General features: G+C 32.2%; 1 protein-coding gene across 4 annotated transcripts in view; it reads left to right on the forward strand.

Moving 5' to 3' along the window:
* The window catches only part of LOC143249951 (uncharacterized), a 147,931-nt gene that overhangs the window by 61,774 nt on the left and 69,161 nt on the right, over nucleotides 1–16,996 (forward strand). The window contains exon 1 of one of the 4 annotated variants that reach the window (XM_076500582.1): nucleotides 7,483–7,826. The exons of 2 other annotated variants lie outside the window; for them this stretch is intronic. In XM_076500582.1, the coding sequence (XP_076356697.1) occupies nucleotides 7,703–7,826 (124 nt within the window). In that variant the 5' untranslated portion in view covers nucleotides 7,483–7,702. Of the gene's footprint in view, nucleotides 1–7,482; nucleotides 7,827–8,572; nucleotides 8,595–16,996 lie in introns of those variants that run through there. One more of the 4 variants, XM_076500585.1, reaches the window with a different exon arrangement.

Here is a 16,996-nt window from a genome sequence, read left to right on the forward strand (position 1 = left end):
AACATGAAAAGTTTTGAATAGGTTTATGGAAGGTTTCTAGTTTTGCAGAAAATGGTTGAAAACGATGTTCTAAAACCAAAGTTCTGATATTAAATAGTAGTTTTAAAAACATTATTTTCATTCAGAAAGGTAGGAAGTATGAACCTGAGTAATTCTTATAATAATTTTACTTCAGCTCAATTTAAAACTTTGGTAACCAATCTCTTTCACATGTACTAAAGTATGGTAGTGTGTACTGTGTTTTAAAGTAATGGGTAATGTCAGATGTAGTTTTATAACACATAATTTAATCACATCACTCCTTATTTGGTACATGTGAGTTTCTGTGTAGTAAAAATTGTCTCATTGTCTTGAGTCAACTTGGACAACAGTTGATTTTGATGGAGCATTATCTTAATATTTCAACATTCATTTTATATCTGTGTTGGCAACATAAACAAAACACTTCTGAAGGAAGTTTCAAACCACTACAATGGAAGTGTGCAAATTACTCTTGTTTTATTCTCACTTTTAAATTTTTGTGACTGAGGAATTTCTAGTCTGGTTTTTACATTCATAATGTTGATTTTGTGCATCTTGTCCACCAGGTGTGTTTGATAAATAAAACAATCATGCACATAAACCAAAATAAAGAAATGACACTGTTGTACTCTGAGGTAAAATGATGCAAAATAGGCCTTCTACTTATTACCAAAGCTTATTATGCCTTCTCTTACAAAGGTTTCCTCAACATCATTTAAACAAGTTATTCAAGGAACATTAGAACTTGTAACTGAATGTTCTTTTCTAGTTGGTCAATTAAATGAAATCAAACAGGACAAAACATTTCAGTATGATAGAGAATGCATTACCTAGTATATTGTACTAGGACTACAGTGATGATGAAACTAAAGAAGCAGGTATGGTATGTTTTGGTGAGATAACTTGTTTGAATTGTACTAACTATATGGTTCTAATATGTATAAACCTAGTAATATTCTTCATCAACAGTTACACATCTGTACTGGTGCAAAATATACTAAGTTTGAGCTGTGTAATCTTCCTATGACATCTTGATGGTACCATTATTCCCTTTACACTGATTCTTTATCGAGCTTGGGGAGGCACAGAACATTATTTTGAATCACTTTGTTGGTTTTATGCAGACATTTCTAAGTATTCTCAATCAATCATGGTGGTAAATTGGGCGTACCTTTAAGTTTCTAACATTTAACTGGACAAGTACAATCCCATAATTGGTGGTAAGTGTAAATCAGTCTATAAGTCATAATTATTTTATCCTTATGTAAGTTTTTGTATTTTATTTGAATCGGGATAAACAGACACAAGGATACAGTTAATAAGGTCACTTGGACAGGGCTGTCTGATTTTAATAAGAAGTGTTAGAAGGCCAAAACAGGAACATGAAGATCTGTAGCACATACTACAAGGTTAAACAGGAGATGAAATATTTACATGTCAACTAATACTAAGTTTTATATTATAACAGTAATATTTTAAATAATCAAAAGTATTTACATGTCTATTAGTACCAAGTTTTATACTACAACAGTAACAGTTTAAATAATCAAAAGTATTTACATGTCTATTAGTACCAAGTTTTATATTACAACAGTAACAGTTTAAATAATCAAAAGTATTTACATGTCTATTAGTACCAAGTTTTATACTACAACAGTAATATTTTAAATAATCAAAAGTATTTACATGTCTATTAGTACCAAGTTTTATACTACAACAGTAACAGTTTAAATAATCAAAAGTATTTACGTGTCTATTAGTACCAAGTTTTATACTACAACAGTAACATTTTAAATAATCAAAAGTATTTACGTGTCTATTAGTACCAAGTTTTATACTACAACAGTAACATTTTAAATAATCAAAAGTATTTACGTGTCTATTAGTACCAAGTTTTATACTACAACAGTAACATTTTAAATAATCAAAGTATTTACGTGTCTATTAGTACCAAGTTTTATACTACAACAGTAACATTTTAAATAATCAAAAGTATTTACGTGTCTATTAGTACCAAGTTTTATACTACAACAGTAACATTTTAAATAATCAAAAGTATTTACGTGTCTATTAGTACCAAGTTTTATACTACAACAGTAACATTTTAAATAATCAAAAGTATTTACGTGTCTATTAGTACCAAGTTTTATACTACAACAGTAACATTTTAAATAATCAAAAGTATTTACGTGTCTATTAGTACCAAGTTTTATATTACAACAGTAACAGTTTAAATAATCAAAAGTATTTACGTGTCTATTAGTACCAAGTTTTATATTACAACAGTAACAGTTTAAATAATCAAAAGTATTTACGTGTCTATTAGTACCAAGTTTTATATTACAACAGTAACAGTTTAAATAATCAAAAGTATTTACATGTCTATTAGTACCAAGTTTTATATTACAACAGTAACAGTTTAAATAATCAAAAGTATTTACATGTCTATTAGTACCAAGTTTTATACTACAACAGTAACATTTTAAATAATCAAAAGTATTTACATGTCTATTAGTACCAAGTTTTATATTACAACAGTAACATTTTAAATAATCAAAAGTATTTACGTGTCTATTAGTACCAAGTTTTATATTACAACAGTAACAGTTTAAATAATCAAAAGTATTTACGTGTCTATTAGTACCAAGTTTTATATTACAACAGTAACAGTTTAAATAATCAAAAGTATTTACGTGTCTATTAGTACCAAGTTTTATATTACAACAGTAACAGTTTAAATAATCAAAAGTATTTACATGTCTATTAGTACCAAGTTTTATATTACAACAGTAACAGTTTAAATAATCAAAAGTATTTACATGTCTATTAGTACCAAGTTTTATATTACAACAGTAACAGTTTAAATAATCAAAAGTATTTACATGTCTATTAGTACCAAGTTTTATACTACAACAGTAATATTTTAAATAATCAAAAGTATTTACGTGTCTATTAGTACCAAGTTTTATACTACAACAGTAACATTTTAAATAATCAAAAGTATTTACGTGTCTATTAGTACCAAGTTTTATACTACAACAGTAACATTTTAAATAATCAAAAGTATTTACATGTCTATTAGTACCATGTTTTATACTAATGCAGTGACATTTTAAATAATTAATGAAGGTTTGGAATAGGAAAGAATCTTTCTAAGTGTTTTTATTTATATTATTTGGTTATCGTTATTTTTACCTTAAATTGTTTAAATTTCCAAGCATTTACCATTCAAAATGTCCCAATTATTTACATTTGTGGTTGCCTAGAAACAGTGAGTGTTAGGAATAATGAGACAAAAAACAAACGTGTCTACATTCTTGGAAAAATGATTTAGATGAATAAAAATGATTTTTGTTAAAGTTTGAAAATTAATTTTTTCACTCGGAATGTTTCTGGTAATGAAAGTAACAAAGGTATCAGCACTTGTTTGAAACTTCTCTGGCTGTTATTCACTCTAAATATAACTTTCAAATTAGCTGGAGTAAGGAAGCTTGTGGTTGAAAAATAATTAAACTATTAATTACATTTTTGCCATTTCCTGATTTTTATAAATTTAAGCTACCACAACATCATAATAGGCCCAACTTATCACTCTTAATTATGAGACTTTTCAAAGGGGACAATAGACATGAGTGTATATTTGTTAAGGTTGGTACTCTTCTATCTTTGTTCTCTTTGTACTACATATTTTTACATATCTATTTATTCTACCAGTTTGTAAGAAAAATAATTCAGCCTTTTGATATAATAAACATCTATATAGTAGACATGGATGATATTAAAAATTATTTACAACATGAAAACAGTTATAATGTTTTGACCTTCCTAGATCATCAGGTTAAGAAGGGATTTTGTGCGTGTGTTATCGTATTAACTTTGAGTGGGTTTCTTTGGTTATCGCTGTTATGAATTGTTCACATCCATCACTTGTATGGTTAATCTGTATAAAAGTTTATCAGTCTTTAAAAATTAATTAATTGAGTTTAGTACTGTTTTGACCACTGTTAAATCTTTGACTATTTGCACAAATTACAGAGTAGTCACAGTTTTGTGAATGCATGTATTAATTTTGTTTAAAGCCAGTTTAGCTGCATAGTTTTGCAACTTTGATGCCAAAAGGCATAGTCATGTTTGTGTTGGAGAAAGAACAAGTTTATGAGCTACCTTAAGTCAAGAAATTAAATGTACTAACGTGCTGTGTAAGAACAAGGAAAATGTGTGTGTGTGTGTGTTCCAAATGCAGTTGTAAACCATAATGTGTTTTTTATTTACCTTTGTAATTAATTTTGTCAACACCATAAATCCAATGTAATTAAAATTCTAAAATAACATGAGAAAGTTTGTTTTGATAAGTTTCTCCAATTCATACTACCCAATGTATCTGTAGGGCAATGTCCAGTTTACATTACCCAAGAAAGATGTATATCTGTAGGGCAATGTCCAGTTTACATTACCCAAGAAAGATGTATATCTGTAGGGCAATGTCCAGTTTACATTACCAGAGAAAGATGTATATCTGTAGGGCAATGTCCAGTTTACATTACCCGAGAAAGATGTATATCTGTAGGGCAATGTCCAGTTTACATTACCCGAGAAAGATGTATATCTGTAGGGCAATGTCCAGTTTACATTACCCGAGAAAGATGTATATCTGTAGGGCAATATGCTTTATGGAAAAAAGAAAAATTGAAAGATTAAATTTATATTAGATATAAAAGTAAAAACTTTTATAAGGGAGTGGGTTGGCCATGTGTTCCAGCTGTAGAATTTTGAGTAATTGAACCTGTTTCAAATCCATTTGGTATTTCTTACACTTTAAACATTGCATGATTTATAAGAGTGAAAGACAATATTTTATCATAGATGGTGGGAAGTAGCATACTGTTGGTTGGCTGCTTTCTTTTTGGTCAACAGTTCAACTGAGGGCTTTAAGCCTTTCTATAAAACAGAATACAATTACAAGATGCATACTTTAGAAAAAGAGCATCCATTTCAACAAAAGAAGATATTCTTGAAATTCTGTTACATCATTGAGCTGTTCTTTTAAGTTATTTGATTAAAATATTTCTAATTCCAGTCCAAATAATTAAGCAACTTAAATTTCTTTCTTAATGTTTGCTACAAACTACCGACACTCTTGCCTGTTCACAGCCAAATTTTATTAATGGCATTTTCAGTTTCAATTGAAATTTAATTGATAATGCTACAACCACTAGCGTAATAATAAATTTACTTGTATGATTTCATAGATGATTGATTAAGTTAACTGAACGTATGAGATAACTAACAGTTTCTCAATCACCAATGTTCATAGATATTACAAATAGTTTAGGGCTACTTTTATAAGCTGTAGCTAACATACAAATGTAAACATTGCTAATGTATTTTTCAACACTACCTCCTTTTATTGTGAAGTGCTTTGAACAATCCTAAAATGAAACTGGATTAAGCTGTCAATTCACCATGTATTTTAGGTGGTTTTCTTTTCCTAGCCCCATGGTTAAAGAGAAAGGGATAGCCTTTTGTCATCAGTAGATGTGTTGCTTCTGGAGGGGTCTTCATAGACAGGTGGTTGAATAAATACACTGGAAGCTCTATCCTTGATCCTTTGGAAGTGGTTTGGACATGAATCCTGGGCTCCTCAGTTGAGTTTCTGCTGACATATTATTCTCTGGAGTTGCCCAATTGATCACTTTCTCAATGATTAACTCCCAAAAATAATTAATGTGGATAGTCTATGACTTGAATCACCTCTCCCTTGGAATGTTTTAACACATTGTTGGTTCTTTTTGTATTGAGAAGTTCAATCTATAGTATAGTAACTGTCATGTAAGCCAAAGTGTGACTTTTGTGATGATGAGAAATCCACTTGAAGTAAAAATGTATTCTCAAGACAGCTGGTATAGGTATTAACACTTTAATTAAAATAAAGTACAGAACAACTTAGTGTGACATTTTTTTAACTTTTATATTTCTTCCTCTTACCTTGTGAGTTTCTTTTTAAGCTCTTGTCATGTTCTTTTCATTTAATGCCCTGTCGTTTTTTTATGCAAAGTTTATATCTTTGTTTTTGATTTTCTTTAACAGTTTACTCCAGTAAATCTTGTTTCACCTCATTAGGTTGTTGGAAACGCTGAATTTTACTTGGTGTTCCATTTAAACTGAAATAATCTCACTACTGTTCTAACATTCTTTGTATGGATGGGTTATTTTAAATAATTTAGCAAAAACATTGCAAATCCCACTATACATAAGTATAGCAAATTGTGTTATTTCTTCCTTAAATTCGATACAGACTACTACAAGTACTATAATTTGTCTGTAGTTGTATTTTTAGTCTTGGTTCACAATTAACGTTTTCGAATGCAACTTAAATTTGATAACAGTACTAGGACTAACGCGCAAATAAACTTGTCTAACCAATTGATGTGGAACTGGATATATTTTATATTTATAGTGATTTCTTCACTTCAGCTGGCACTCAACAAACTGAACACTGACTTAATGGTTCATTGGTTATTGTATTTACAATATAGCCTTGTTTCTAAACAGTTTGTAAAGTTTCTCAATCGTTAATATTTACTCATTTTAGACATTTTACGTCTATTGAGCTAAACTTTTTTAACGTCAGGCACATTGGAGTCCACGTTTAAAATGTAACTTAGTATTTTTTATGTCAAACGTTATGACGATTAGAAGTAAAACAACACATTGTGATTTCTCGTAAACTATACTGAAAATTATATCCACAAAATAAACTAAAATTGTTTAATATTGCTTATTTTTTGTACAATGAGAATAAATATATTACCATTCAAAGCACACTTTTTTTTTTTTTCTGAAAATCGTAGTTTTCAGTTTGATTTACATAGTTGAAGTGATGTTATTCTACATAACTATCAATTGTCGTCCCCTGGTGGGAAAGCGGTAAGTCTTGGGACTTACAACACTAAAATCAGGGGTTCGTTTCCCCTCGATGGACACAGCAGATACCCTGATGTCGCTTTGCCGTAAGAAAACATACGTATATACTCAGTTGTGTTTTAAACCTGTATCATTTACACAGTTTTAATAAACTAATTTAAATATGGCTAATTTCTCGTATTTATTCAACTATATTTACATATCTTATGTTTTTGTCGTGCATAAGCTATTAACGTAATAAATAAGCCTTTGATGCTGTAATGCACTTTGAGCGTTACATTAATTAATTATTATAATTAACAAATATTTGTAGTCTGCTGCGTGTAGAATAATGGTTCTCATCTTTGAATATAGTGGATCTGTATGATAAGATACGATAAAATATCACATTTTTTTTACTCATTACTGTTTTATCATCGTATTCACTATTGTGGTTTCAGCGATCACTCGTGGTTTTCCCCGTTAAACTCATTCGCTTCTGTTGTTTTCGCCTCCGCTTAAAACCTGTTCATCGAGATTTCCCGTGTCGCGATCTTGTATTGACCAAATGTTGCTTCGGCGCAGACGCTGTTCAGCCATTGCATTTAGAGTATTGGAACTGACGCTTACATGAGCATGTGTGTATTGTTGGGTTAGAGGATTCATTTCGGTTGTCTTCCCCCCACTAAACTACCCCCTTTTGTCTCATTCACTCTTTTATATAAGGTTGTGATGTTTAGTGCCAAACTAAATGTCAGGTGTATAACAGAGCTGAAAGATGAAGGATGTGGACAATTATTGTGTAGTACGAGGCTTAGATAACAGAAGTGATACTGGTACTCCGGGCGTCGTCACTTTCTTGTACTCCAGAGCAAGTATAGCGTTCCTAGACCATACAGATTGTAAGTGGTTTATTCTGAGTTAAGTAACGTACAAATATTTTTTAAAAAACACACTTGTTATTGAAAACGATACTAGAATACACAATCTTCCAATTTAAGTGATAGTACTTGGTTATACGAGTTGTGAATAATGGTACAGTACCCAATCTTAATTTATTTAAAATTGAAGAACGTGTTAAAACGTGAATGATCTAGTGCTAGTCTCGTAAGTTCAAAATACATCCCCTTGTGACAGAAATTCAGACTGCTAGAGGCTTATACTTTACAAAATATTTCATGAATTATGTAATTAAACTTAAATATTCCTTATTGTTAAAAATATTTCCAAGTAATTTTCTTTATTTCATGTATATGAATCTTTGACTAGTTGAAGACTAATTTTTTTTTCGGTGTGTCACTATATGTAATACAGGGTGTTCAGAAAGTCACTGTGCACTTATATATTTATTAACAGACACATGTTTCAATATGACTGACAATTATAAACATTGTTCAAAGTGACCCCTGTTGGCATCAATATAGGCCTGGATCCTTCTTATTTTGTTTCTAAACACCGCTATCAGCTGCTGACTTGAAATAGACTGAATGAATGCTGTTATTGCTACTTTCAAAACTGCACAGTGACTTTCTGAACACCCTGTGTGTATATATATAAAAGAATTTTTAAAATACAATAAAAGTCTAATTGGAGAATCCTGGCTGTAATAAAAGTAGCACATATTATCAGAAGAACATCCTGCTCGTGAGATGCATGTTTTCTGACTCCTGGTGTGTTTACACATAGATGTAATATATAATTATAGCATTAAAATTCTCTGTGATAAGAAATATTTTACTTTTATTCTTGGTAAACATTCATTAAATCAAAGGTTAATAATATTTGATATAAATGAAAGTGAACAATACCCCTAGAATAAATGTTATTCATTTATTCGAGAAATATATTTAATATTATATGTTCATCTATAATGTGAATATGGTAGCCATTTTACACACACTTTGGGTTTTTGATAAACCCATGAATAGTTAATAAGCTCAATTCTTGCATGAAATCTGAACTGTGAACAGGAACATTCTGGGTTTGGTGCACTATTGATTGTATATTTTAGTGAAGAAACTTGCAAGGGTGCTGCTTAGTTCCTGGATCCCTGACTGGGTGAGATTGACTGGCAGACTTTCTATTCTAGCTGTCAACATTAGTTTAATGTTTACATTAAACAAAGCTTGATAGAATGCAACTATACAACACAGTGTAAAATATTAGTACATCAGCATGTAATAATATCTGTAATATGATTTAAAGATGACAACACATTATAAGGAGCGTTTGTTACTTGCCAGTTTGATTCTGGGATGTTGAGTGATATACATGATATGCCACATAAAGTTAACTGTGTCTTTCACAATAACACCTCGTGTAAGTGAAGTGGCACGTGAAGTTAACTGTGTCTTTCACAATAACACCTCGTGTAAGTGAAGTGGCACGTGAAGTTAACTGTGTCTTTCACAATAACACCTCGTGTAAGTGAAGTGGCACGTGAAGTTAACTGTGTCTTTCACAATAACACCTCGTGTAAGTGAAGTGGCACGTGAAGTTAACTGTGTCTTTCACAATAACACCTCGTGTAAGTGAAGTGGCACGTGAAGTTAACTGTGTCTTTCACAATAACACCTCGTGTAAGTGAAGTGGCACGTGAAGTTAACTGTGTCTTTCACAATAACACCTCGTGTAAGTGAAGTGGCACGTGAAGTTAACTGTGTCTTTCACAATAACACCTCGTGTAAGTGAAGTGCCACGTGAAGTTAACTGTCTTTCACAATAACACCTCGTGAAAGTGAAGTGTCACATAAAGTTGACTGTATCATTCACAATGATACCTGGTGTGAGCAAAGTGGCACATAAAGTTGATTGTGTTATTCATAATAACACCTGGTTTAAGTGAAAGAGAACAACAGTTCTGGAATAAACTATTTTATAACAAACAATCTCCCAAAATGTCAGAAGTAAATAGAAAATTACTTACAGAAGAAAGAAACCAGCTGTGTAGAAACAGGAAGACTGAATGTAATGGAAGAGGTACATGTGTGAAGTTATAGAGAAATTGAAACTTTCATTATAAAGGTAAAATAGAAAGGATTATAGAAATGGAAGCACTAATATAATTCTTATTTGCAAGTTTATGTAGATTTACACATGTAAATGTTCACAATATCTGTGAAGTCTTTGATTTAGCAGTGCAAAAAGTAGTTTTGTGTCCACGTTCAGTCAGTTTTATCAATACCTATTTTTATTTTTAAGTCAGCCAAGATGGTAAATGCTGAAGTAAAACAGTATTAAAAAGAACACAATATCATATTAAACAGGTAAAAGAAAAGCACATGTATTTAACCTATATTTTATTAAAAACCCTTTACAAAGTACTGTAGTACTTGTAACGTAGCTTTTGTGATACCAGATGTGAAATTCTTCTGAGGGTTAAGAAACAGTTCAGTTTAAAGTGACCATTGGAGATAAATGAACATGAAACATTCTTATGTGTATTTCATTGTTTTGTATGTTGTTATAGTCTTTAACATTGTTTCAGTGGTTATAATTACTTGTGTTTAAAAAAATGTTTTTTTGAATGTCTTGTGTTAGAAGTGATTCTTGTTATCCATATAAACTTTACAAGGTTCACATTGTAAACATATTATTTGTCTTCCTGTGTGAACTTATTTGAAGTTGGACTGTTTCAAATGATGTTAAAGTATTTATCAGTGACTTTAAAAATTCATTTTCACTGACATTTTTATGTTGTACTTAATACAAAGTAATAGTTTTATGGATCATTGTTCTTGTTTTGTTATTGTTCTTAAAAAGAGACTTTTCTTTTTGAAATGTTAATTCAAACTCAACTGTATAAGGTATTGAGATTGATAAAATCATATAGGTGTTTTTAATTTCTATATCTGTTTTCATGAGTTCATGTGTATGTGTTCTGTAGTTTCTTGGAAACACTGAAGTCAGGATAGATATTTTCATAGCTTTGTGACAATACAAAATAAATTATAACATGAGAATTCATCTGTTCTATATATTTTAAAAAAGATATGCTTCTCAATATGGTACCCTCTTCCTCAGAATTTGTGACTACAGTAAAGATAGTCGATGCTGCTCTAAAAAATTTTCCATCTATGCCTTTGTTTAGCTAGGTTAACCTTTAGCCTAGAGGTTAACATTCCTGGTCAGTGAATTCTGATATTTATGGTTTGCATGTTGCTGCTGCAGAAATGTGCTCTGTATGAAGATGCCCTATAAGAGTGGTCAAATCTTTCTCTTTGATGAGGTGAATAATCCAAGTGTTGGCAGTTGATGTTGTTGACTAGTTGACTTTTCATCTATTCATAGATAGTCTGATGTGTACCTTTGACAAAAAAAAATGTGGCCAAATGAGATGCATCATCTAAACATTGAAACTAAGGAGTGTTTCTGCTGTGTGTGGCCGAATGTAGATTCGTCATCTAAACATTGAAACTAAGGAGTGTTTCCACTGTGTGTGGCCAAATGTAGATTCATCATCTGAACATTGAAACTAAGGAGTGTTTCTAATGTGTGTGGCCAAATGTAGATTCATCATCTGAATATTGAAACTAAGGAGTGTTTCTAATGTGTGTGGCCAAATGTAGATTCATCATCTAAACATTGAAACTAAGGAGTGTTTCCACTGTGTGTGGCCAAATGTAGATTCGTCATCTGAACATTGAAACTAAGGAGTGTTTCTAATGTGTGTGGCCAAATGTAGATTCATCATCTGAATATTGAAGCTAAAGACTGTTTCTACCGTGTGTGACCAAATGTAGATTCATCATCTGAATATTGAAGCTAAAGACTGTTTCTACCGTGTGTGACCAAATGTAGATTCATCATCTAAATATTGAAGCTAAGGACTGTTTGTACTATGTGTGACCAAATGTAGATTCATCATCTAAACATTGAAACTAAGGAGTGTTTGTACTGTGTGTGGCCAAATGTAGATTCATCATTTAAATATTGAAGCTAAGGACTGTTTGTACTGTGTGTGACCAAATGTAGATTCATCATCTAAACATTGAAGCTAATGAGTGTTTGTACTGTGTGTGGCCAAATGTAGATTCATCATCTGAACATTGAAACTAAGGAGTGTTTCTAATGTGTGTGGCCAAATGTAGATTCATCATCTGAATATTGAAGCTAAAGACTGTTTCTACTGTGTGTGACCAAATGTAGATTCATCATCTAAATATTGAAGCTAAGGACTGTTTGTACTATGTGTGACCAAATGTAGATTCATCATCTAAACATTGCAACTAAGGAGTGTTTGTACTGTGTGTGGCCAAATGTAGATTCATCATTTAAATATTGAAGCTAAGGACTGTTTGTACTGTGTGTGACCAAATGTAGATTCATCATCTAAACATTGAAGCTAATGAGTGTTTGTACTGTGTGTGACCAAATGTAGATTCATCATCTAAACATTGAAGCTAATGAGTGTTTGTACTGTGTGTGACCAAATGTAGATTCATCATCTAAACATTGAAATTACGGAGTGTTTCCACTGTGTGTGACCAAATGTAGATTCATCATCTAAAGATTGAAGTTAAGGACTGTTTCCACTGTGTGTGACCAAATGTAGATTCATCATCTAATCAGTGAAACTAAGGAGTGTTTCCACTGTGTGTGGATGAATGTAGTTTTATTATCTAAACATTGAAGCTAATGAGTGTTTCCACTGTGTGTGGTCAAATGTAGGTACATTATCTAAACATTAAAACTAAGCAGTCTTTGTAATTTCTATTGACAGGAGCAGTTCATTGTTAAAATACTCCATGAAGATGTTAAATAGTAATATATTTACTTAGGTCAAAAAATATTGTCCCAAACAGTGAATTTATTTCTAATGCAATTCTTAATATGAGAGGAATATATTAATTAGAAGGATTAACTGTGGTGAGAATGTTTTTAATTTTGTTATATCTTGACTTATTTTGACTTATCCATAAAATATTGTCACTAGTAGGGCAGTAATACTGTTTAAAACTGTGTTGGAAATATTAAGTAAATTAGTTTTTAAACAGTAAACAGTGTACTCCAACATCCATTCTGATTACAGATACCACATTGTTAGACACATAAATTCTTGTATTTCTTTTGATGTATGGAAATTTCTTTCAAATAAAAAGTGTACTATACATAGTTTTAAATCCTTTCAAGATTCTGTATAAAATCTGTTAATTTCTTTAAGATGTTTTGTATATTTAATTCACAACTTATAAAAAAACAACAAAAAAAAAACAGTGAATCTTGTAGCGTTATCTTAAACTGTTACTTTGAATAGTTTAGACAGAGTATCCATCCATATTGAAGTGAGTGACTACTACCCATTGGAGAAACACTTAAACATATTTAACATACAATCCAGTTATGCAGCTCAATTGCATTTGGAGAGTCTTCTGTCTTTCATCTTCAGGTCAATTTGTACATGTTACTGCAAGTGTATTATATTATCCAGGTAGATTGAGATGAATGTACAGTGACTGGTTGTTTTTTCCTGGTCCTGATTGGCATAGTGACTGAGTGTGGGTTTAATTAATGGTAGTTATAACTTGCTGATTCCTTGGCCCAAGACTACTAAGTGAAGATTTTATTGTGTTGATGTAGAAAAATTATTTCAGTGTTATAAAATTTGTCTGATTCAAACTTTAGTATCCCAGTTGACATAGCACAAAACAAATCACAGAATTCTGTCATTACAGAACATACTGTTTTTGTGTCCATTTCTCTTATTTCCTAAGTTGTCTTCCCATTTCTTCATTATATTTTATGTTACAGGAACATTGGAATTTCATATATTATATTTTCTTGTTATCTTTAGTTAGGTTTTATTTACATTTGACCACAGTAGTGTTTTGTTTTTTTATTATAAAACACCTCTCATTTAACCATTAAACTACATTGTTTATTGGGCTGAAATTAAATTGTTACAAATAAGTATTAACGAGAATTCTCTCTTAAATGAAGGTACATAACTAAAGACATAGCACATATGATGAAAGGTTTTACTTGTGATGTATATATGACTGTGGTATAATATCACAGTTAAACAAGATGGTAAAGTTTGTTGTGATGTATAGATGACTGTGGTATATCATCACAGCTTAACAAGATGGTATTTTAGCTGTGATGTATATGACTGTGGTATATCATCACAGTTCAACAAGATGGTAAGGTTTTATCTGTGATGTGTACGTGACTGTGGTATATCATCACAGCTTAAGATGGTAGAGTTTTAGCTGTGATGTATAGATGACTGTGGTATAATATCACAGTTAAACAAGATGGTAAAGTTTGTTGTGATGTATAGATGACTGTGGTATATCATCACAGCTTAACAAGATGGTAGAGTTTTAGCTGTGATGTGTACGTGACTGTGGTATATCATCACAGTTCAACAAGATGGTAAGGTTTTATCTGTGATGTGTACGTGACTGTGGTATATCATCACAGCTTAAGATGGTAGAGTTTTAGCTGTGATGTGTATGTGACTGTGGTATATCATCACAGCTTAACAAGATGGTAGAGTTTTAGCTGTGATGTGTACGTGACTGTGGTATATCATCACAGCTTAACAAGATGGTAGAGTTTTAGCTGTGATGTGTACGTGACTGTGGTATATCATCACAGCTTAACAAGATGGTAGAGTTTTAGCTGTGATGTGTACGTGACTGTGGTATATCATCACAGCTTAACAAGATGGTAGAGTTTTAGCTGTGATGTGTACGTGACTGTGGTATATCATCACAGTTCAACAAGATGGTAAGGTTTTAGCTGTGATGTGCACGTGACTGTGGTATATCATCACAGTTCAACAAGATGGTAGAGTTTTAGCTGTGATGTGTACGTGACTGTGGTATATCGTCACAGCTTAACAAGATGGTAGAGTTTTAGCTGTGATGTGTATGTGACTGTGGTATATCATCATAGTTCAACAAGATGGTAAGGTTTTAGCTGTGATGTGTACATGACTGTGGTATATCGTCACAGTTCAACAAGATGGTAAGGTTTTATCTGTGATGTGTACATGACTGTGGTATATCATCACAGTTCAACAAGATGGTAAGGTTTTAGCTGTGATGTGTACATGACTGTGGTATATCATCACAGCTCAACAAGGTGGTAAGGTTTTAGCTGTGATGTGTACGTGACTGTGGTATATCATCACAGCTCAACAAGATGGTAAGGTTTTAGCTGTGATGTGTACGTGACTGTGGTATATCATCACAGCTTAAGATGGTAGAGTTTTAGCTGTGATGTGTACGTGACTGTGGTATATCATCACAGTTCAACAAGATGGTAAGGTTTTAGCTGTGATGTGCACGTGACTGTGGTATATCATCACAGCTTAACAAGATGGTAGAGTTTTAGCTGTGATGTGTACGTGACTGTGGTATATCATCACAGTTCAACAAGATGGTAGAGTTTTAGCTGTGATGTGTATGCGTGACTGTGGTATATCATCACAGTTCAACAAGATGGTAGAGTTTTAGCTGTGATGTGCACGTGACTGTGGTATATCATCACAGTTCAACAAGATGGTAGAGTTTTAGCTGTGATGTGTACGTGACTGTGGTATATCATCACAGCTTAACAAGATGGTAGAGTTTTAGCTGTGATGTGTATGTGACTGTGGTATATCATCACAGTTCAACAAGATGGTAGAGTTTTAGCTGTGATGTGTACATGACTGTGGTATATCGTCACAGTTCAACAAGATGGTAGAGTTTTAGCTGTGATGTGTATGTGACTGTGGTATATCATCACAGTTCAACAAGATGGTAAGGTTTTAGCTGTGATGTGTACATGACTGTGGTATATCATCACAGTTCAACAAGATGGTAAGGTTTTATCTGTGATGTGTACATGACTGTGGTATATCATCACAGTTCAACAAGATGGTAAGGTTTTAGCTGTGATGTGTACGTGACTGTGGTATATCATCACAGCTTAAGATGGTAGAGTTTTAGCTGTGATGTGTACATGACTGTGGTATATCATCACAGTTCAACAAGATGGTAAGGTTTTAGCTGTGATGTGCACGTGACTGTGGTATATCATCACAGCTTAACAAGATGGTAGAGTTTTAGCTGTGATGTGTACGTGACTGTGGTATATCATCACAGCTTAACAAGATGGTAGAGTTTTAGCTGTGATGTGTACGTGACTGTGGTATATCATCACAGTTCAACAAGATGGTAAGGTTTTAGTTGTGACGTGTACGTGACTGTGGTATATCATCACAGTTCAACAAGATGGTAAGGTTTTAGCTGTGACGTGTACGTGACTGTGGTATATCATCACAGTTCAACAAGATGGTAAGGTTTTAGTTGTGACGTGTACGTGACTGTGGTATATCATCACAGTTCAACAAGATGGTAAGGTTTTAGCTGTGATGTGTACATGACTGTGGTATATCGTCACAGTTCAACAAGATGGTAGAGTTTTAGCTGTGATGTGTATGTGACTGTGGTATATCATCACAGTTCAACAAGATGGTAAGGTTTTAGCTGTGATGTGTACATGACTGTGGTATATCATCACAGTTCAACAAGATGGTAAGGTTTTAGTTGTGACGTGTACGTGACTGTGGTATATCATCACAGTTCAACAAGATGGTAAGGTTTTAGTTGTGACGTGTACGTGACTGTGGTATATCATCACAGCTTAACAAGATGGTAGAGGTTTTAGCTGTGATGTGCACATGACTGTGTATGTCATCACAGCTCAACAAGATGTGTAATTGAATTTTCTTATACTACACATGCATTTTATGTGAAATATGTTGGGCTTGTAATAAATAAGGTTCTTGGCAGTCTTGTGATGCTTCACAACTATGACCACTTGATAGTTGAGAATAAATCCACTGTATACTTTTAATATAATTCTAGTTACAGCTTTTGGGAAGATTGTTTTATTTAACATTTATTACAATATTTCAACCACATTTGTAGCCATCATGAACTATCATATATAGGAGTATTTTGGGCCAATTTAGACAACATATAGAGTTACAGCTGTGTTTTCATTGAAATTAGGTTTTAGTACACGTGATTAATGCATCTTTTATTTTTCTTCTATTAATGTTAATTGGATGTTG

The sequence above is a fragment of the Tachypleus tridentatus genome, chromosome 4 (assembly GCF_004210375.1).
Source record: "Tachypleus tridentatus isolate NWPU-2018 chromosome 4, ASM421037v1, whole genome shotgun sequence".
Lineage (NCBI taxonomy): Eukaryota > Metazoa > Arthropoda > Merostomata > Xiphosura > Limulidae > Tachypleus > Tachypleus tridentatus.